This window comes from Rutilus rutilus (assembly GCF_951802725.1).
Source record: "Rutilus rutilus genome assembly, chromosome: 21".
Taxonomy (NCBI): Eukaryota; Metazoa; Chordata; class Actinopteri; order Cypriniformes; family Leuciscidae; genus Rutilus; species Rutilus rutilus.
This window is the reverse complement of record NC_140226.1, coordinates 24,631,562-24,655,066: the sequence shown is the minus strand read 5'-3', so window position 1 is coordinate 24,655,066 and position 23,505 is coordinate 24,631,562. Positions and strand designations below refer to the sequence as shown.

General features: G+C 36.7%; 1 protein-coding gene across 1 annotated transcript in view; it reads right to left on the bottom strand.

Annotated features, from left to right (window-relative positions):
- arhgap5 (Rho GTPase activating protein 5) overlaps nt 1-23,505 on the bottom strand; it is a 36,112-nt gene that overhangs the window by 4,461 nt on the left and 8,146 nt on the right. The window contains 2 exon segments of the mRNA XM_084392812.1: nt 240-371; nt 2,746-2,823. Coding sequence (XP_084248938.1) covers nt 240-371; nt 2,746-2,823 — 210 coding nt within the window.

Here is a 23,505-nt window from a genome sequence, read left to right as displayed (position 1 = left end):
TCGTTGTTCTCTGTACTGACAGCACTCCAAATGTACAAAAAAATGAGCTCAATGTTAAAATTGACCGGAGTTCTCCTTTAAGGCTTAATAAAGCATTACACTGAATGCTACACAACAGTCAGTTTTATTGAACGTTTTGAAAAAATATGTAACTAGTAAAATTAAACCGTTCTAAAGCAGTCCGTTACCACAAACCTCAGACAAAAAAGGAAGCGATGGAGAAATGTGTCGATACTTACTGGCTGCTTCCACCAGCTCTGGATGGAGAGAGTACGGTATGAGGGGGTCAGGGAGGTCGGCAAAGAAGGCCTTTAGGGCCCCAGCCACAGCGTTCACGGCTACATCCATCACTATCAGGTCAACGCTGTGGTCTGAGAGAAGAATGAAAATAGTGTGAGCTTGTGGAAGAATCCAGCTGCCTTTGTTTTAGTGGCTTTACCAATACTGTAGATTTAACAGAATAGAAGGAAATCTATGGGAAAAAGGGGAAAATAAATAGGAAAGAGAAAGGATGGGGAGGAGAAAGAGAAGCTGTAAGAGCGGGGTTTAAGGTGAAATGACAGCTGTCAGATTAGATCTCTTTGCAAAGGCACTGAATGAACACAAGAAAGGGGTAAAAAGCACCCAATTCACTGTATCGTGAGGATGCAGAAGAGAAAAAGAGAGGAAGAGTAATGGCTCCGGGCCAGTGGGCAGACTGATGCCTATAGTGGCTCTTTTGGGCAAACGATGGCTCGCTGAATGAATAATGTGGTCACTCGGCTGAAGATTTTCAACCCAGTTCACCAGCCGTGACTAGTGTTTGATTTGAAAGATATATGAAAACAACAGTGGATTTAATTTGGCCACAAAATAAAATAAACCTTTTTCCTGTGATAGCGACCAGCATGATGGTATTTACACGTGATCGCGATAGAGCAACAGCAGTGCAAATATAGTAAATGTGGAAATACATCACAAAGAAGTCAAAATGAGGAAGAACATAAAGGTTTTGCTAAGCACAGCAAAACATTTACTGTTCTGTGGCCCTTGTCTTAACTCAAGCGTTACGTAACATGCTAAAAGCTGCTTTTGCACGAATGCCAGACTTCATTTGTTATGAATAATCTTATCATTTGGTTCTTGTCCATCAAGTTCCAAAGAAAAAGAAAAAAATTAAATGAGATGGAAGTAAAAGATTGTATTCACTGCATTATCTACAATAGTTACGGTTATTTTATAATATATAAGCCTTTTTTTATCATTGAATTTGCAGAATAACTACATTATGATGTAAACCGTTTCTGTGAAATAACATTACTCAGTGCATTACTCATAAATTTTGGTCATACCACCCACCGCTAGCCTGTAACTGCCTCAATATATCATCAGCGTAGTGACTATTTAATTCTGAGGTTTAAAAAAGAGAATATAACAGATCACTTTAATGTGTCACAAGGAGATTTAAGCTAAAAATGTCCTGCATAAGCGAATAACTAGTGCGAATCACAGCTTGATGGAGGTCTGCAGGCACCAAGCCATTCAGAAGCCACAAATGTCAAGTTTGTTTTTACAGGAATGGTTCATTTACATTGTGTTAGATCATAATTGTGTAATTCAGGACCTTTTTCTCATCATTCATGCTGGTGAATGTTGGTGAGTGGTGGTAAGTGTTCACTAGTCCTGAAAGTTAGAGGTTAGAAATTATAAGTAAATATTTCGATAAAATAAGTCTTGGCTGTAATGCATCACTAAGTAATTAATTACTTTTTCCTTGAAAAAGTAAGGGACGACTTTTATTTTTTTCAATAATTTAATAAGTTACTTCTGATGTAATTGTATTACATACTGTACAGACTATACAATAATTATAAACCAATAACATAAATATTTAACGTTTATTGTTAAATGCATGTAACGTTAAATGTAACCTTCTCCCTTTAAATACTTTGGTCAGTTCAAGCAAAAATGTATCCTATTATGTATTCTTTATTTGAAAGCAGTTTCATGTCTATCGTTGTATTGTTCAACTGGTCGAGGTTGATTTGCGATTTATAAAGTAATTATTAATAAGTAACGCAATATTTTTTAGCGAGAGTAACTAGTACAGTAATCGGGATTAGTAGCTAGAAAATAATGACTTTTTATTAGAGTAACTTACCCAAAATATTATAATAATAATAATAATAATAATACTACATTTATATATTAAACTGTATTATATAACCTTTCTTTATTAAATATCTGTTAATATTACTTAAGTTTATAATAAATAAAAATGTAATTAAATATAAGTGTGTGTGTGTGTGTGTGTGTGTGTGTGTGTGTGTGTGTGTGTGTGTGTGTGTGTGTGTATATATATATATATATATATATATATATATATATATATACACACACATATATATACACATATATATACACATATACACACACACACACATATAGACACACACGCAACTTTTCAATAAACAAAATCATTTTATATAAAATTATAATGAATATTATTAAAATAACAGCAAAAAATGCACATTAAAATGAAGTAAACAACTAACTGAAACAACTGAATCTAAATGGTGACGAGATTTACACTCAGTGTGAAGCGGGCAAGATCAAATATATAAATTAACCCTTCAAACTGGAGTTTATCAGGGACACTTATCCAATTTGTGAAATGTCTTCCATCATGTGTCCTAGTCGCATGCTATCAAACACCTGCAAATGAAGCCTAGTTTCCCGCAGAGCCCAGTTAAAACCAGTACGTACCCTGGTCGAATTGTTTCTGAATGTTGTCTTGATCCGTCTTGTTTCCACTCACTCGATAAAGGCCCTCTGTGGTGAGACCTGCAAATTAAGAGCAACACTTCATTAAAATCAATCAAGCAAAGGTTATGCGACAAAACCTCAGTGGAACAAAGCAGTTAGTGTTCTAAAAAACAACTAAGACTTGAAGCAACCATATAAAAGGATGCAAAAAATAATGACGTGGGTGTCAGTTCCACAGTTTCTTATTAAACATGGAGTGAATACAAATGAAGAAACACTGGAACAAACAGTAAAGGATGACACTTCACAAGTTAAGGTACAATAAGTCCATATTTGCAACAGAAAATGGTGCTTTTGATCATTTTGATTTTGAAACAAAATGCATCTTTATGATGATCCTTTAATTTTTGGATGCAAACTATTAATTCAGGCATTTTATTTATTTATTTATTTCAGAGAATGGCAACAATTCAACAAAAGTTTAGTTTAGTTGATTGTTTGAGGATATTCTACTCCAGATACTCTGGTTTCAAAATAAATTATTATTTAGATCATCTGCTTTTTCATAGCTTGAACTGTAGGAAACTTCATTAATGAACATATAATAAATCATAGGGCTGTAATCTCCCAGTCGATTAGTCGATTATTTGGTCGATACGTTCTGGCTCGACCAAAATTCTGATTGGTCGATTTTTTGCCGCGTTCATGTCATTAGTTTTGCCGCGTTCATTTCATCAGTTTTGCCGCGTTCATTTCATCAGTTTTGCTGCGTTCATTTCATCAGTTTTGCCGCGTTCATTTCATCAGTTTTGCCGCGTTCATTTCATCAGTTTTGCCGCGTTCATTTCATCAGTTTTGCCGCGTTCATTTCATCAGGTGGAAAGCACTAACTGCTAATGGGGGTGTTTTCAGAGCACCTCTGTTTCACAGGTAACAGTCTGTCTTCAGAACACCCCCCTTGTTTTCACGTCTTTTGGATTAACCCACCCCACTGGAGAAGAGAGACAGATTGAAGAAAGTAGGCTACAGAAGGTTTGCTGAATATTATTATTTTATTAAAGTGGACGTGCCGTTTGTGTTTAAGAGTAAAAGCCTTAAGTTAATAGTATATTCGTGTCTCAGCCGCGAAGTTGAGCTCCTATGTTCAGCCTCGCTCTGTGCGAGGTGCAAATGATGAAATGATAGTGTCTGTCAGTTATTATAATACATATGACAAAAACAATGGTCTAAATTATGTTGCATATTCCTCAAAAGTTCTTGTGATATCACTAGTTGACAACATAGTACTATTTTCAGAAATCATAGGCTATGATATTGCGCAGGTGCACGTGATGCAACGCTGTCAGAGCCGACAGACTCGTGTGTCAGACTCATTTCAGTGCAAAATAATTAGGTCAAAAACGATTTAATATATTGCAAATAGCCTTCTAGTTTATGTTTATTTATAATTCATTTAGGCGGACAACAAGGCTACCAATTACTGCGCACAGTGCTCAGCTAATTAACTTAAAGTTTTTTTTCCTATTGCTAACGTCATTTTTAGTCGAAAATTTCTGGACTTCAGTCGACCAAGATTTTCTTTGGTTGATTACAGCCCTAATAAATCATTAAAAAAACTATTATAAAGTAATTGAAAAATATATAAAACTATTAAATAATTATTTTACACATAATAAATCATTAAAAACAAATGAAAAATATTTTACACATAATAAAAAAGAAAAGAAAATGAAAATAAAGACCCTTCTACAAGGCCCTGAATTATCACATCAATCATTGTATTTGTATTATCAATATATGAGCCCGAGACAATATATGCCTAGTAGTTTTACTTCAAGATTGAGATAACCCTGCTAGCCCAAGCAGCTTCCAGCTAAAGACTTGAATATGACTAGTTGTATTTCTGCTTTTGTTATTCTTAGCACAAATACTTTGGCTTCTGTATTCATCGGAGTGCTAGATACTTTCTCTAGTTACAATACTATATGGATGTTCTTGTCAGTTACCGGTTAGAAAGCGTCTGCCAAAACTCTACACGTTTGTCTCGCGTCCGTGAAAATGCTGTCATTACAGAGGAGTAAATCTTCCACAGAAAACCAAATATTACCGAGAGCAGGAAAGCTACTAGACCTACAGCCTTCCCATTTCACAGAACAGCTCTTTCCCAACAACCTTTGCTCAAATATTTAAAATCATGCACTCAACCCAGTAAACTGGGCCACTCCAGATGGATAAGTGGACATACGAGCTGATCTCACCGAGAGAAAAGTAGGCCAGAAATGCAGATAATGCAGCAGAATTCAACCCACACGTCCCCGTTCCCTGACCGATAACGCTGCGAGTATCTCTTTATTTTCATTATGTCTAATCTACCGAAGCCCGTTTATTAATCTAAAGATAGCTCTGTGAAGCCATGACCTTGTGCCAGCTCTGCAGTGCTTCGGAGCACTGATGCAAAACACAGGGCCCCCACAGTCACTCTCAAAGCCTTGTGGGCTTGCTAACTGCTACAAGTCAAAACCACAGTGCATTCTTGAGATGCTCCCACATGTCAGAGCCGGTTCTTCCTCCAGAGCTGTGGGAGGCTACACAGAGGAGCCTGCCTCTTAACTCGCCACAGTGTTGTTAAGGAAAAGGGCAGGTGTGTAGTGACGAATGCGGGTTGCTTTACTGCCTGGGTGAGTCACCCGTTTCCCTCAAACAGGTCAAAAGAATTCAACTTTAGAAAAATCTTGAGACAATAGCCTTTTATTTTTATTTTTTATCTCTACTGGTTGATGGAGTTTAGGGCTGAACAATATAGTTGAATAGAATATTTAAAAATATTTTATATATATTCGAACAGCAACTTCTTTTTCTGTGCTTTTGTACGGCTATGGTTACAAAATACACTCTGTATTTTGAGTGATTCATTGGCCCAAAAAAGAGAAACCTCCTTTTTTCCCCCACTTAAACACATTTCAGTGCGCATACTGTAAAATAGGACACGAGGACTTGCGTGAAAGTTTTTAAGTGATGAAGCAAATAAATCTTTGAACTTAATGCTTTGCACATTCATTTGAACGAACAGTTCAAAAGAACTGACTGAAATGAATCAAACAAATCAGAAAAAACGCTATCAAAACATCAATTAAAGAGATATGCACGAATTGCAATTTTATTGGTCGATTCTGATTTCCCATTTTTTTGTAATTGTGACCTGCCGATACCGATTTATGCTGATTCAGATTTTCTTTCAAATAACTATAACTGACAGCATATACGAACAAAAATCTACTTTTCTTTAAAGCAAAGTTTTATTTTGCTTTTAAGTAAAATGTCAGTAATAAAATGAGAACAAATAAAATAACAGCACAAATAAATGCAACAGAATAAAGAGAGCTATGAAATAAACATGGCTTTAAGTTTTTCAAATAAACCTAAAAAAAAAAAAAATATTCTAAACACATCTAGATAATTTACCTTAATTTATGGTTTAAACGAAATTTGACCCATCCATAGTTGCTAGTTGTTTTACGATGTAATTGACGAGCTGTTAGTGACTCATGGAGATTAAGTGATAGTTTGTTGAGGTTACCACGCAACGGCGTGGGTTTGGATCCAACCCTTTTTGTCAGTCCCGTCACATGTGAGAGCGTGAGCTCTGGCCTGTTGGTGTTATGCCCAGCCTGACACTGTGAACAGAGTGTCAGCTCACTCATGTGCAGGAGCACATCGAGACTAGTCGCACTGTATAATATCGAAGTCAAAACCTTGAAGGAGTTCACACATACCGAACTGTCAGCCTGCATGGGAATGAGTCAGTTTCCTTATTTCAGATAGTGGATAAAGCCCGGTACACACAAACAGACAGTAAATACAGTGCGGAAACTCTCAATCACACCAGCTCGGACTACCTGATTTACTCAGGCAACTGTAAACGATATAAAATGGCAAGTGGAAATATTGGTTTAATTGAGCCATATATGTTTGAACTATAAACTGATTCAGAAGAAAAAGAGGACGAGCGAATTATACAGGGTCATCTACAAGTCAATGTATCAGAATGGTACTAATGCCTTTTATGTATCGCTCTCTACAATGTCAGACACATAATGGTAATTGATATTATTAGCCTTTGGCTTGAATACATTATCAAAAAGCTAATAATATGTCGCTAATGTTATACAAGCATTTCTCAACGGGGGGCCCCCTTGGAGCATTCGGCGAACATCGGGAGTGCGCTGGAAGCAAAATCTTTGAATGAGGGGGGTTGAGGTTGTTGAGGTGTCCTTGGGGTGAGTTTGTCGTATATGCCAAAGATTTGAGATGAAACTAGTAGTAACTACTTGCAATAGAAAATGATCTGCAAGATTCTAACACTGTCTGCACCAGTGTGTCCTTGGACACATCAAAGCAAACGCTTCAAATGCATTTGTCCTGTGCAAGCATGCGGATCGAGTGGCGCGCGTCCAGTGTAGACAGAATCACTGATAATAATGGGTTCTATGTGGGTTCTTTAAAAAAAAAAAAAGAAGTGTACTGAACCCAAACATTTGAATGGTAGTGTAAGTATAATAATAGGCCTAAGTATAATAAACAGAATAAATCAGAGATTAATTTCAATACAATTAGACTACGGCGTTAAGGGACCTAGATAATGGGTATGGGTAGGGTCCTGTTCGCCATCTCAGAGTCAGACAATCAGCATCCTAATGATAGGAAAAGCCCTGCCCAAAATGTTGAAGGGATTGTTTACATGATTAATGTGACAGTAGGGAATGGGAGGTTTCAAACCACGGTTTTGAGACTGTCTTTGATGCACTGCAGTTTAGTTCGTTAGTTAGATAGAAAGTAAGAAAATACTCAGCAATGGTGTTGGATTGATACATTTGCACATCATGGTTTGTCTTAAAACTTATTAAAACCAACACAAAGACATATAAACAACATTTAAAAAAAAAAAAATCATATTATTTTATGTAGAAAAAGTGCATCGCTATCTTGCTCTATAAAAGCTTCCCAGGAGGACTTGAACACACCAATAAATCACAACGACCAACAGTTGCTAGGCATAAAAAGTCAAATCAGTCAGCATACAGACCCTGTGTAGCGTGTCCGTAATTTCAGACGTGATGATCTTATTTAGTCAAATGCTGTAAGGAAGGTCAATGTCAAAAGTGTGGTGAAAACAGTAACAGGAAGTCGTACTAAGGGAAGTGATCTTAATTTGGATGCACATCTATTGTCCCCTCTAAGCCCTTCCCATCCACCGCTGGACTTTATCAGCACCTCCACATCATCAGATAACCATCACGCTCAACCTCAGAGGCAACAAAAGCCCATCGTGATACAGGAAATCACATGCCTTGCTGCTACATAGGAAACGTCAAAATAGAGCTCATATGCAAAAACAGACCATAAATCAAATCAGGCACTCATATAAAACCCAGTTATCACAATATAACAGATTTATCAGTCTGGCTTTAGTAGTTCTCCTTCAGTAGATATGATTTCAAATCTGGCTTGAAATTATGCGACACAACATATTCAAAAAAAGGTCAGCGTAGTAATGAAAACCTTCCATTATGAGCACTGCTGTTTTATCTCCTGATGAAGGGTTTACACAGCAGAAGGAAGACAAGATCACACAAAAAGCGCACCGCACACAGACTCCGCATGTCGGATGCTTCATTAGGGGAACTAAAATGTCAGGTCGTTCATGAGTATTTGTTTTCACAATGAGCATTAAGCCCTCATAATAACAGCAGAACTAAGCCATTCGTTTGCAATGAGAGTTGGTGATTTGCAGTGACACAATGTAAGCATGTGACTCAAGGATGAGATAAGTTGTAACTTTATGCAAATGAGCATCGTTGCGAAGCGACAAGGAAAGTATTTCCCTGAACCAAAACCAAACCAGCTCTGAAACTAATCAAAGTTTTAAAACAAAGTTTTAAACCAAGCCCATGATGAAATACACCTGACGTAATTAGAATAAATGTGCATAAATCATTATTTTATTCTAATACTAAAATATATTTGTATATTTAAGTTTATTGCAACATAGTAAAATATATACACTACAGATCAAAAGATTGGGGATTTTTTTTAATGTTTATGAAAGTCTCTTATGATCAATAAGGCTCCATTCATTTGATCAGTAAAATACAGATTTAAAATACAGTAAAAACAGTAATATTGCAAAATATTACAATACTATTTTCTGCCCTAATACATTTTAAAATGTAATTTATTCGAGTGATAGCAAAGCCAAAAGAACAGCATTCATTCTTTACTGTCACTTTTTCATCTTTGCTGAATGAAAGTATTAATTTCCTCTTTTAAACTTTAAGTACAAGTAGTTCAAGACTGCTGGGAGACTTCAATTACATCATTCCCAATACTTCATGCTGAGCCTCTTTTTTTGCCATGATTTTCGTTTCTATGGCAACAGCAACTTCTCTCATTGGTGGATCCAAGGTGCTGTGTGCTTAAGGAATGTGTGTAGCGTCGTTTTTAACACTATACTATGCAGTAGTAAGTTAAGTTTAAAATGACAAAACAACTAAATAAACCTATATTAGTTATACACATCTATTTCTCCATGGAGAAAGTGAATAAAATATTTACTTCCAGAACCCGAATGTAGCGCGCTATAGAAGTGAAGAAAGTGGAGCCCACATCATCCATCTGTTGTGAGATAATGTAGATGAGTGTGGGAAAGAAGTTAATGTTTCTGTGAGTGAATAACATTAATATTCAGAAGCAAGAAAACTGATTTATTGTCAAAATACAATGGTATCTTTTTTTAACTGTTAGCACATCTTATTTATGATTGCAGCGACCTCCAGAGATAAAATAGCTGTCAACGGTAATGCTTTAGGCTGGACTCTAGAGCATAGTAGCAAATGTCATGCTTTGTATTCCCATGTTGCCACAATGACTTGAAGGGGTCGTACAAAAATAAAGGGCAAAGCTCAGGGTTACAGCTTCTGTAAATGCTATAGCGCATGTCTGTGCGAAATCAATGTTCTTGCTTCAGAGCTGGGACGAACGTCACACCGGGACTGCAACATTTTCACTATAATGCTGTCATCAAATCCTTTCTGAAAAGGGCGTGCCTGTACAGGAACACACCAGGGATGGGCCGCTATCAAAAGATTCATTCCTCCACAGAGGCCTGTGTAAACCCAACAAAGGGTATTCCCAGTGTGCTGCTATGATCCATTTTATACGCTACACCTTTTCTTGAGAATTGTATCTTGTATCTTATCTTATAATTCTGAAATGTTTGAGGAGCTTAAAAGGAATCTGTTGTAACATCAAATGTTTGATGTCTCTTCCTTTCAGGTAGACTGCACCTGTTCTGCAGCGCCCAGACTACCACAGCTTGTGTGAAAAATTATTTTACATAAATGTAGATTTTTACATCTGTGTTGAAACACTTAAGCTCTGTTGTAAAAATCTGGTGTTAAGACTGTTTAAAAGGTTGCCTGCATAAATAATCTCCTGGCTGAAATTTAAGGCAGCACTGCTGCACGAATCCTTCTAGGATTCCTAACCCAGAATGCACTGTGACAAGATAAGTAGAAAAGATTATTAAAAAGTAATAATAATAATAATATAATAAAATAAAAATCACCATAGCATATAAGAGAAATGTTGATTACAAAGATATTCAATTCAATACCACAAAGTATTAATAAAAATATACATTAATAGAATAAATACAACAAATGTAATATATATAGGTTCCATACAAATTTGGATGCTAATTTAGAAGGATGCTGCCTATGTAAGGAACAAGTTGGCGCACTACGTTTTGGAACAGAGCTAGTGTGCTGGCAGGAATTGAGAGTGATTTCCGATGCATCTTTCCAGTATGAGCGAGTACCCATAACCATTCAAATGAAGGGAAATGATTACATGGAAGATCTTGTGCATCTGGTGCTGATGCTAAACCATTATACACAATCACTTGACACCATCTGCTTAATTATTCTGTCATAACGCCCACCCCTATGGTGGAGTTTAAGACCAAATATCAGGCTCCACAAATAGACATGGAGGGAAAGTGCTTTTCTAAACCAACCTCCATCCCTCACCGCAAAAGCCTGGTGAAGAAATGCTCCATGAGATACAGTATGATTGTGTTAGCGGGGGGCAAACGTGAGTTTCAAAGCTATTGCCTCAGCATTCCACTAACACACGATAATAAATCAGCAGAGGAGGAAGCTTCGACTCACATGCTCATTCCACAGGAAATCGGTTTAAAAATACACCAACCCTTATTAACCTTATTCCTCACAGGGTTTCAATATACTTAACAAGGTTTAGGAAATAAACTCAGGTCAGGGTTGATCCTGCAACGTGAGACGTGAAGCCTCAAATGCCAACATTAGTGTCACTTAGACACTCCGCAAACAAAAGCCTCTCTGGAAATCAAACCTTGCAGAATGTAGAGGGGGGGCAGAATCTGAGTCAGGTCATCAATTTCCACACTACTGTGATAATAATTGGCTCTGCAGCGCTTGGTGCCTATAAATCAAAGCGGCAGATGTGAAGGAAAATATCAAAGCGGATCAGCTCTCCTTTTATTGATTTCCAAATCCATGCAAGAAAAAAAAACAAACATGTTGACAATGTCCCTTTATTAAATGGATAGTTCACCCAAACATTAATATTCTGTCATCACTTACTCATCTTAATGCGGTTTCAAACGTTTATGACTCTATTCATCCAAGTTCTAAAGAACAAGCTGGCTGCTATTTTCCATTCAACTGTAAAGAATGAAGAGTGGAGCACTCAAGCTTAAAAAAAAACCCCACAAAAGCAGCATACATATATTATATTATATATACACTTTTATGCTGCTTTTCTATATATGTATATCTTATGAAGCATTGTTTGAGAAACAGACCAAAGTTAATCGTTATTCTGTGAAAATGTTGAAATTCACCCCAACTCTCCTGGGTTCATTAGAGAAGTATTGGAGTCCGATTCATCTGTTCATCACACAAAGCTTATGTATAGCTTTAATTAGAAGACATCTTTGATCCTGATTCCTCTTCTATAATAGATGATGTTTTATTCTGCTTTGTGACAAATTTGAAGCTTGAAGACTCCAATCCTCAATGTCAAAAAATAAAGATCGGCACATTCTTCAAAATTTCTACTTCTGTGTTATACTGAAGAAAGTAAGTCATAATGTGAAGCAAGTTTGGAATGACATGAGGGTGAGTAAATGATGATGATTTTAACTTTCGAGTGAACAATCCCTTTAAAGTAACTACACACACAATCTGCAGAAAATGCAAAACGGTGAAGGGAAATGTCAAAAGAAATCCCTTTAAGCTCAGCTACTTTTAGGTCAAGAAGTGGCATGTAAGGTCCTAAGCCTATGCTTTTTACATAAATGCTTAGATGTCTAGATTCCGGAGTCAAACAACTGTCTGAAAGTGGTTAAAAATTAAGCCCCGACATATTTAGTCATGCTGAGTTGACAGCTGCGTGAGTGGCAGTGGTTTTAAAATAAAAAGGAGTCCAATCTAAGTTGTGAGCGCAGCAAGTTGGCTGTTATCAAAGAGGGGTGGGTTTGCGTGTGTTTAGCCCCATGAGAAATGCATGGCAGTCGAGAGGATTTAGCAGAGCCGAGCGGCCTTATCTACTGCCTGCAGCTAAACAGCATCCCCTCGCACAGTCCTAAGAACTATGTGGCATTGATTTAATGTAGAATACCTGCTCGCAGCAAACAAGCAAGAAGCACAGGTGCGCAGCGGGCTGATGGACATACATTCTGATAGGATGAAAATAAGCAAGCCGCTTGTGGAACATATGCAAAAAGCCAAACACAAAATGGAACTAAAAGCAAAACAATCAAAAAAGCACGTTCAATTATTCAGTGTGAATTATAATCAAGGGCTCATTGTGAGGCCACTGCAGCGACATGGTTTTTGGGTCTGTACTTAAAGCAGTAATGCATGAGTAATGTGTCGGCGGATGAGCTGTGGTCAGCTCGACCATGGACTGACCGGCATACCCAGGACATCTGCCCTTCAGCAAACAGTGACGGCATCATTCGCTCCAGCTCATCTCTAATTCATCATGAACAGATGGGATATGCTTAAAAATAGTCCTTTTTTTAAGCCGCAAACTACTGCGATTGCGTCATCTGCAGAAGATACCATGTTCGTCTGGGAGAAGGTGTATTTACTGAAAGCCAAAGTGATGGTTACATTATGGCTACATTATTACTCTACAGCAAAATCTAAACCAGAGACAAAGTTCTTCTATGGATGTCTGTTTAGTTAAAGGGGTCCTTGATTATGATTTAACTTTTTTAACTTTAGTTAGTGTGTAATGTTGCTGTTTGAGCATAAACAACATCTGCAAAGTTACGACGCTCAAAGTTCAATGCAAAGGGAGATATTTTATTTTACAGAAATCTTTTTTTTTTTTAAGGACTACAACAAACGGCTGGTAGAGACTACAACGAGCTTCTTCCTGGGTTGGTGACATCATGAACCTGAAAATGTACATAAACCCTTCCCCCGGGAACAAGCAACAAAGCGTGTGAGGCCGTGTTGGGCTGCTTTAGAGAAGAGGAAGAGTTGTTGTCGCTGCTTTTTATACCCCGGAAAAAGTTTGTGACGAACTTAGAGAGGTTAACTGAAAGACGTAGCCATTCCCATTTTGTCAGGACAATCTGTTGTTTATGGATCACAACTGTTTTCTGTCAAGTTTTATGTAGTTGCTTTGATAGCTATTATGTAAAGCTTTGCCTCCAGTAGCCTCTTAACTAACATTACAGTATTGATCTAGTGTTTACTTTAGCTTTTGTAAAGCCCGGAAAAAGTTTGTCCTAAGGCTGTTGAGTGGTTAAAATGTATTTTTAACACTGATCCTGAGCATTATAACCTCAACGTTTGTCTGTGCGCTGCACGTTTTACAGAGAACAGCTTCCAGAAGAGAGTACAATGCAGGCTATACCAAGGTTATTTTCGTAAACGAAAACTGAAACTAAGACTAAAACTACTGGTCAAAAAACATTTTCGTAAACTGAAATCAAATAAAAAATTCATAAGTGAAAAACTAAAACTAAACGAAACTAACAACAATTACTGAAAAACTAACTGAAATAAAAAAATAATTAGCAAAAATAAATCAGCGTTTTCGTTATTAATAAGCTCTTTATTGTGGCTCTTTACTATACGCACCAAACAACAAGAACAAAATATTTTTCTGAATTTTGTGTCAACCTTTGTGAAGCAGCCTTTAAAAAAACATGATGCCTCCATCGACTGTGCTTTAGTTAAAATTGTTGAACACAACAAATATTTTGTCACTGTAATAATCTTTGGTCAGAATAGTGGATACCAAACACGTAAGACGCCAGAACGTTGCTATGTTTACAGCAATGTTAATTGCAGTTTCGGGAATTGTGAAGAATAAGAACAAACAGAAATGTACTAACTTTTTAAGCTCCCATGGTGATGGTTTGGGGCTAATGTCCATGAGAAATAAGAAATGCTGCTGATTTCTAACATCTAATTAGCAACTGCCAAAAGAAGAATTGTGTTCAGAATAGCATTTTAATTTTGCAGTTGATACTCTATGCACAGTTACTTTTTGTACAATTTGCCTTCCTGTATACTAAATTAGACAAAATGTACATTATACATTGAGAGCACACTGAGCAGAAAATAGTCTCCCACATTTCATTGCACCTTTTGTTTCCAGTGTGACAAATGATCTGGAAATAGTATCAGCCCTGATTTATAAAAAAAATATATATATTTATACAAAATAACTTAATGGCACTTATTGAATTAATCTTGTAACATAGGCCACGTACACACTGTAAAGCTTCAGGAGTGACAAACCCAATTAAATGCGGGAGTGAGTCCCCCAAATTAACGTTCCATGTGTACGGAACACGACTCACTCCCGCATTTAATTGGGTTTGTCACTCCTGAAGCTTTACAGTGTGTACGTGGCCTATGTTACAAGATTAATTCAATAAGTGCCATTAAGTTATTTTGTATAAATATATATATATATATTTTTTTTTTATAAATCAGGGCTGATACTATTTCCAGATCATTTGTCACACTGGAAACAAAAGGTGCAATGAAATGTGGGAGACTATTTTCTGCTCAGTGTGCTCTCAATGTATAATGTACATTTTGTCTAATTTAGTATACAGGAAGGCAAATTGTACAAAAAGTAACTGTGCATAGAGTATCAACTGCAAAATTAAAATGCTATTCTGAACACAATTCTTCTTTTGGCAGTTGCTAATTAGATGTTAGAAATCAGCAGCATGTCTTATTTCTCATGGACATTAGCCCCAAACCATCACCATGGGAACTTAAAAAGTTTGTACATTTCTGTTTGTCAATTCTTCAAGTGCATAAGCTTCATTCTTGCTTTCTTACAGTCTCCCAGAGCTTATGGCATCATCGCCCTCCACTTCATTACACTTTCTAAGCCTCATCCTGAGTCTAGATGCACTGGCTGATATGTGGCGACAGCCTGTCAAAGCCAAGTGCTTCTGACATCCTCTCCCCTCGAGCACGACAAGCAGGAGGAGGCCAAGGGGAATAACAGGACTTTGCGTTGTCGGACACTTATTGCTAAGCATTCGCCAGAGACCTTAATGTGTCAAAGGAAGAAAAAGCCAGAGTCATCAAAACTTTCTGCAACCCTCCAGCAAGGTGCATGTCTACAGTGGGCAAAGCAACAGTCATCAGGAGGGGAACTCCACTTGCAGAGCAGCCTAGCAGATTAGATGTGTCCTACACAGATGAATTGTTTACACTGATCTAGTCTCTGCCTGTAAAAGGTTAAAACACACTCAGTATCTGCGTTTACATGCAGCCAAATAAACAAATAGTAATGTGACTGATAGCTCAATAGGCATGAAAAAACAACATAAGAATTTATTTGTGTGGCTGAGTAGGTCTCCAGCACTTCAAGATCAGTTTCTTAAAACGAAATCGATCTCAGGACTCGTATAAAAGAAATTAGGTTTAGGATACATATAACTATTACATTCAAAATCAGCAGTCTGATTAAATTCATTTGGACTGATCTGTAGGGCTGGGTATCGAGTACGATCATTTTTAGGCGCCGACCGAATTACCTCGATACCATCAAGTAGCAAAAAATCTCTTGTCGTTCAGTACCAAATTTCGATACCCAAGGGGTTAATCTAGTCAACGTCAGTGAGACAATAAGCAAGCAGCATGATTGGCTGTGGCGAGGCATCAAGGAAAAACACTTTTTTTTGCAAGTTACGCACAGAGACGTGGCTCACACTTGAGGCTGTAGTGTGTAAGCATCCCAACCCCCATCGATGTAAAAGATGTGGAAAAGATCAAAAGTGTGCCTACATTTCACCAGGCTCGATGCCAACAGCGCGCAATGCAATAGTTACGACAAGATAATTGCTACCAAGTGGCGACATGACAAATCTGATGAAGCACTTGACAGTCCACGGAATAAACTTAAGAGCAGAAAGTTGCTCTGTCTTCGACAGCAAGAAGACCTGGAGCGCGTCACCAATGAACCGAAACTCAGCGTATAGGCTACTTACCTCACAGACATGAGAAATAGGCATATAGAAAGCTAGAAATGTCTACTTTTAAATGAACCAATTCGAATCAAAAACAAATTCTCTCTGATTATTTAATCCAAATGAAAGGTGCATTTCTCTCAATAGGCGCGAGCATTCACTTTACTGCGGAGATGACGAGTTAGCATCGTCAACTTCATCCTTGCAGCCAACACTGACTCAGAAAACACTAGTTTATTAATAAACAGGAAAAAAAATAGCAAGGAGACATTTTAATTGACACATTCATAATCATTAGGCTACTTTTGCCAGTGCTTTGCAGCAAGCTTTATGTGTCCGGTTGAGCGTGAGGCATATATTCCATCCCGCAGTGGCACTACATGAGTCTTTGAGTCTGTAAAAAAAAAAATTCAACGCACTGAAAAAATAAAACCAACGTTTTTTTTAGGCAACATGTATTGTAATCTTGTTAAAATGGATTTCATAAACTTGGTATAGAAAAAAAGTATCGTTCAGGAAACGGAATCGAGGTCAAGGTATCGGTATCGAAAATGTTTTTACGATACCCAGCCCTATACTGATCTGTGCATGTAAATGCAAAGCAAGTTGGTAAGTCAAGGTACTTATTACAAGCCACACCTTTACATTTGCATTCTTATCTGTAGATTTTACACAATGCAATAGATCAAGCACTCTACACGACAATACTCTGATATGGGGAAAACTGCAAATCACTTTAAAATCTCACATTTCCTCCAACTGCACTCAACAATGCTGTCGGTTTAGATTTAGATTTAGAATCAGAATCAGAATGAGCTTCATTGCCAAGTATGCTTACACATTCAAGGAATTTGTCTTGTGACAGAAGCTTCAAGAGAACAGACAGAATGACAGCGACAAGAAAGATAATGAAAGTAAAATAAGTGAATAAAAATAAATACATAAAGTACACAATTTACAAAAGACAATATATGTTATGTACAGATGTTATATACAATGCAAGGGAATGTGAATAAGAGGTATGGTATGATAAATAAATATGAGTATAAATCAATAGTGGTGTGTATTGCACTTGTTTATTGCCCAGTGGGGGAATTGAACTGTTCATGAGGTAGATCTGGTGCTCAATGCGCTGTAGCGCCGACCAGACGGCAACAGTTTAAAGAGGAAGTGGCCAGGATGTGAGGGGTTCAGAGTGATATGACACTTAACCCTATAAAGCCTACTGTATCATATTACGCATATTTCAGCTGCCCCTAAATTATCAACATGATCAAAACTTTGCTGTAAAACTTGTTATACACACTACTGCATACCTTATATCATCTGATTGATAGCTTAAACATTTTTAGCAACTAAAAGGTATTTTAATATAATCCCCCTTCAGGTCGTGGACTCGTGGTACATGTGTCTTTTTGCTGTAAAATCTTGATTAATCTACTGATTTTTATTCAGTAAACGTAAAAAGAACTTCTATATTAGCAATATTTCAAGAAGAACACTTACTGAACTGAAGCAACTTAGGTTTACTTGATTGTCCATGCCAAATTTTTTAGGAAAATCATATTAATGAGAGTATCAAATATAATACAACAGGCTTTTGAGGATCTCTCAATCATAATTTTACTGCATTGCATTATATGTTTTGCCCCTCACAATAAAAACGACTGAACTTTAATCATTAAACTAAGTATTACGTATTTACATAGCATCGTACAAAGACATTATTGTCTATTTATACTTATACTTTATTGAAGTATTCTGCTATACGGTTATAAAGGTCATTACGATTTACATTACAAGATGTCAGAATTTCATCTTACTTTTTGGCCAAATTAAGATCAGCAAAACTGCACCAAATTGCATATTGTTGCTTGGTTTGGGCCTCTGAATAAAACGTTTTTTTTTTCCTCCTTGAGTCTCTGATATCACTATGAACTATAAAAGCCTGATGTATGAAATATGATACTAAACAAAAGGGGGAAAAATACAATATTTTTGGCTAAGTTTCAATAAATTGTTCTTAAAAAAAAAAAAAAAAAAAAGTCTAAGTATTATTGGGCTGCTATTCAAACCGCAATATTTACAAAATTTTCTCTGATGATTTGTTATACAGTAATAACAGTGCAGTTTACAGTTTCATAAATATTGATTATTTCATGTATATCAGGTTTTACATGGTATAAGGTCTAAAAGCATGACATAAGCCAAATGATTATAATATAATACCCTAACAGAAATATACCATATACCAATTTTCAGCAAAATGCCACAATTAACAACAAGGAACAACTCCAAAATGACAAACAGATTTCTAAAATGTCTCACAGTTTAAAAATTATAATTTAAAATACAAATAAAATTGATTAATTTTTTTTTTTTTTCAGTTGCAATAATAAGTGGAATAACTATAGTTACCACGGTAGCTAAATCTATTAAGATTGACGTCACATTATGTTGACTTGTGATACTCTGCAGCACTAGGTCTGAAAGTGCAGAAACGGGCTATGACAATTATTCCCTACTGAGTTAAGTAATCCCTATGGCTGCGAGGAAGCCGTACAATATTGAAAAGCAAGGCTAAAGGGCTAAAGTCTTGTGAAAAGGCTGACTCCTGCATTTTCACTGCAAAAGAGCCACTTTAAAAAGTGCATCATTGCAACAGCATCCTTGGAAATGCGCAGCATCTTGCTTTTGTGACCTTGTCACCCGTACAGATGCCCTGAAACAGTAAGATGTACAAATATTGCAACCAAAGAGCTAGCTGTCTAGTTAGCCAGCTCACTGGGTTTTAAAACACACCCTAGAAACATACAGCTTGTAATCTAAACTCATATCTGACTCCAGAATAACAAGGTGATAAACGTGTGAAAGGGATTTTTAGGCGTCTATTAAAATTTTCTCTCTAATGATTTGTTATACAGTAATAACATTGCGGTTTATGGTATCATATCGTGTAAATAAACTTAAACATAGACCTTGAGAGAAAACATCAACAAGCTGTAAACAATCCTGTCCATTTTCCAGTCACAATTCATCTAATGTTCCAGAAAAACAGTCCAATGTTGCAGAATGATGGTTTAGAGATTGTCTGTAAACACACTTTATGACCCTTTCAGCCCAGTGCTGTCTTGTTCATGAAATATTAGTCAGCTGATTAATTGTTGTACAAATACTCTCGCCTTTTTCTTCATTCAAAGCAGTTCCGCATGTCCGGCCAAGAACCGCTGTGTATCCGTGCTTATGCAGGACATTTTCTGCTAATCTCATACCCAGTCTGCCAAAGCATACTGAAATCATTCAGCTATGAGCTTCTCTGGCACATATCTTATTTCACACTTGGTAGCATCCAGTCATTGGCGAGGTAATGTATTGTTAAGCTTGCGTATGGGGCAACATCTGCGCTTGATCACATCGAGTGGATTGGCCAAGTCAGGTTTTTAAACCTTGACATCTTTCATTTGGCTATATAGGCTGGAAACTGTAATTTCTGAAGTTTTTCCTGGCAATTCATACAGCTTGTCAAAGCTTTCACAGCATTCATATCGCATTCAGATTTGGACCAGAAGCCTCTGCAATAGTCTACTGTTGGGCAGCAACTGCAACTGACATTTTATGGTACTGGTGCCTTTAGCTGCCACCGTTTTGCAGCAGAAACAGCCAATCCGAGTTATTGGGCTTTTCTTTTCCATTTGAGTTCAAACCAAAAAGTGCCCACAGGGAAGTCTTTGTATTTGGCTTTGCAACCGGCCCTGAGTCCATGTTGTGGATTTAAACAACAACAGCTGATCAAATGATGCTGGCAAAGCAAAGCAATGTCAATTGAACTTTGTGTTTTACACAGAATATATAAAATAGCTTCTGCTAAACAATATTCTGCAGGCCTATGAGTCGCAAAAAAAGAAAGTTAAGGTAACACTTAGTTTGTATACACAATACAAGGTAAATGCTTTGTTATTTAAGTAATTAGTTAATATTCCAACCCCAGTTGGATAATAAAATTCCATTTCCAATTAGTTAATACTCAAATATGTCTAGCAAATGCTTTGTTGAATAAATAATGAGTTCATATTCAAACTTGGAATATTAACTAATTGGAATTGGAATATTACTATGCAACTAAATGCATTTGAAATATTACCCTACTATTTACATGGCACAGCATTTACTGGAAATATTGGAAGTGAAACATACACTAATTGTAATATTAATATCCAATATTTCCAGGCAAAGCTTTAAAAAAAAAAGTGCTAATGTTCCAACTGTATTGCACAACAATTCAAACTTTTTGTAAATGGTACCTCCTTTCCACGGAGCTGTTTAACGCACCACTGCACCCATAGGGAAAACATCAGGTCAACTAAAATGCACCCTATGTGTTGCAACAATTTCTTTATTTTTATAGAAGCATGTCACTGTGAGATCCAAAGATTGTGCATTGTGATCATCTCATTTACGTAGTCCTATTAAAGGCTCGGAAATATTTGCTGGGAACTGATGCAACAATGTTTTTTCTGATTATACAGTGTCTGTCAAGTTCATGGTTTATTTTATGGTTAGTGTCTCATGTAAATATCTAAACATCCATAAAATTTTACACAGAGGAGGTTATTACTGTGAAGCCCTGCAAGGAGGAAATGACAATGGGGGTTTTCTTCTGATGAATAAATGAAGCATCCAGGCCTAAATGAGCCATGAAAGTCAATTAGGAAACATCCATAAAGTCCATTTTCTCCATACAGTTTTTAACGCCACAGGCTCTTGGTTTTCAGAAATGATGGGCCGCGAGAAATAAAGGACTGTGTGTGTGTGTGCATACACCATGTTTGGAGGAGTGGATTGTTGGACTACTTTTTTGACCACAGAAAAAAAAAGAGAGTCAAGTATTAGGCTATAATTTCCTCTGGGTTTCACAATGCAGTACTGAGCGAGATAGAGGGGCATAAATGGGAGGGAGTGAGCGTTTGGCTTGGGGGGCAGGGTGTTTGATGAACCTTTTCATCTGCACAGCTCTGTGAAGCAAGATGCTTTCAAAAAGCTCTTAAACAGAGCCCTGCGATGCTCAGATGCAGCCACAGGCACAATGTGCCATCTCATCTCATTCCACTGGAAACCAAAAAAGGCCCAGATTCAACCACAGACAATACGGCTTGATTTTAAAGTGATAGCACAAATAAAATAAATATTTTATTTTCAGTAAAATACCAAAGATTAAGTATTTTATCTTTATTGACCAGTATTGGTCAATATTGTTCACATATTGGTTGTTATTAGATATAATCTTTCATGCTCATTCATAGGGCAGGACAGACACAAATTTCACGATTCGAATCAAAAGCTTATGATTCGATCCAATTCTGATTTCAATTAAATTATTTTCGATATTGATTCATTTGGATATATATCAGGCACAGTACATGTCTATTTTTCAAGAAAAAAAAAAATGTATTACAAATTAATTGATTTGTATGCAAACATTTAAATTGCACAGAAGGCAGTTTTTATAATAATGTTATTATAATAACTTTTTAATGATGTAATAATGTTTATACCCCCTTTTTTTATATAAACATGTACAGTTTAAACATTTGCTAAAAACTTGTTTTCCTGACGGATTTATACAAATATTAAATATTAAAGAACAGCTTAAGTAAACATAATGAATATGTAAAAAAAGCATATATTTAGTAAAATGCTCCTCTCAAGTTAATTTTCATTTATCTTTTTCTACATTTAGATTACCTTTGCCAGCATCTAACAATCACTTAAAGCTAATCTTTCTGATTCACCGTTAAATTTAATCTTAATCTTTATTTATTTTTCATACTGTACATTATAATGTAGTGATGCCTAAATTCACTTGTATCATTTATTAAATGCCTGATTTTAGTTTTTAGACAAAATTGTATAGATTTTTAATATCATCCATTTATCTGTTGTCAGCCATAACATAAATAATTAATTGGTTTATTTGTGAAATTTTAATATTGTCCACCGCTAAATGTAAACTTTAGGAAATATACATTTTTAATAGTGTAGCCTACATGTTATGTTGTCATCTGAATCATTTAAAATGCCTCATTTAAATTTTTTGTCTTTTAGTTTTTTGCCAAAATTGTGCAGAACTTTCATAGCATCCATTTATCGGCCATCAGCAATGACATTAAATAACCATAGACAGTATATAAACTGGACACAGCGACCCCATTGGATTTAACGGAGGAAAGTGAAGTCAATTAGAAGCACTAACTTCCTGATGGTCGAGCGTACTGCGCAGACTCAAACTGAGCTTGACGACGTAGATGTGACGTGAGCAACCCGTCTGTCTTCTAGTAGCTGTGCCAAGCAAAATCTGAATCATTCCCTTCCGAAACTTGCAGAGACGGAGAGTGTGAGTAGGAGCTGTCCATGAGCTGGAGCAGGAGAAACTTTTGCTAGGTATTCTGATTAATTACTTTGCCATTTTGCCTCCACGTCCCCCCGATTGCGCGCGAGCTTCTCCTCCTGTCCATACGGTAATCTCTCTACTGTGCGACAGAGAGTCGTGTGGCTATGACGCAATCGTTAGCCTATTTTTACAAAAACTGCTTCTACGGGGCCATAACGTAAGATACAAGGTAATGGAGCCTTTCATACATTTTCGTGTTTCTTTAGAAATAAATAATGGACAAATGGAGTCTTTAAACGCCTCAGATGTAAAGTTATTCGCTGTCAAAGTGACGCCAAAATGAATGGGAGTCAATGGGATGCTAACAGCAGGTGATGGTCTGATAGCCAATGGCGGCGCCCGGGGAAGCTTCAACATAATATGAAACGCTGCCCCCCTGTAAATAACTAAGCCTAATTGACTTAGAATTTTAGAAACTTTAATATTGTTGTGCCTTAATAATTTTATAATTTACACCAATTTGTAAAGCGAAATGATAGTGCTAAATGCTTCCCTATACAGTCCACAAACCTGCATGTCACAAAAAAAAAAAGCCACTCACCACAACAAATCAATAGTCCTGCACATTAACAGTGCACACAGCACTATGTGAGATCTAAACATGAGATCAGCAAAAAAAAAAAAAAACACAAAAAACATTGTTTCGGATCATCACATAGGCTATACAGGCTTTATGGGTGTATGGCCACACATACACAAATCAAAACCAGTTCAACCAGCAAATTGGTCTAGTATTACACTCACCACAGACACT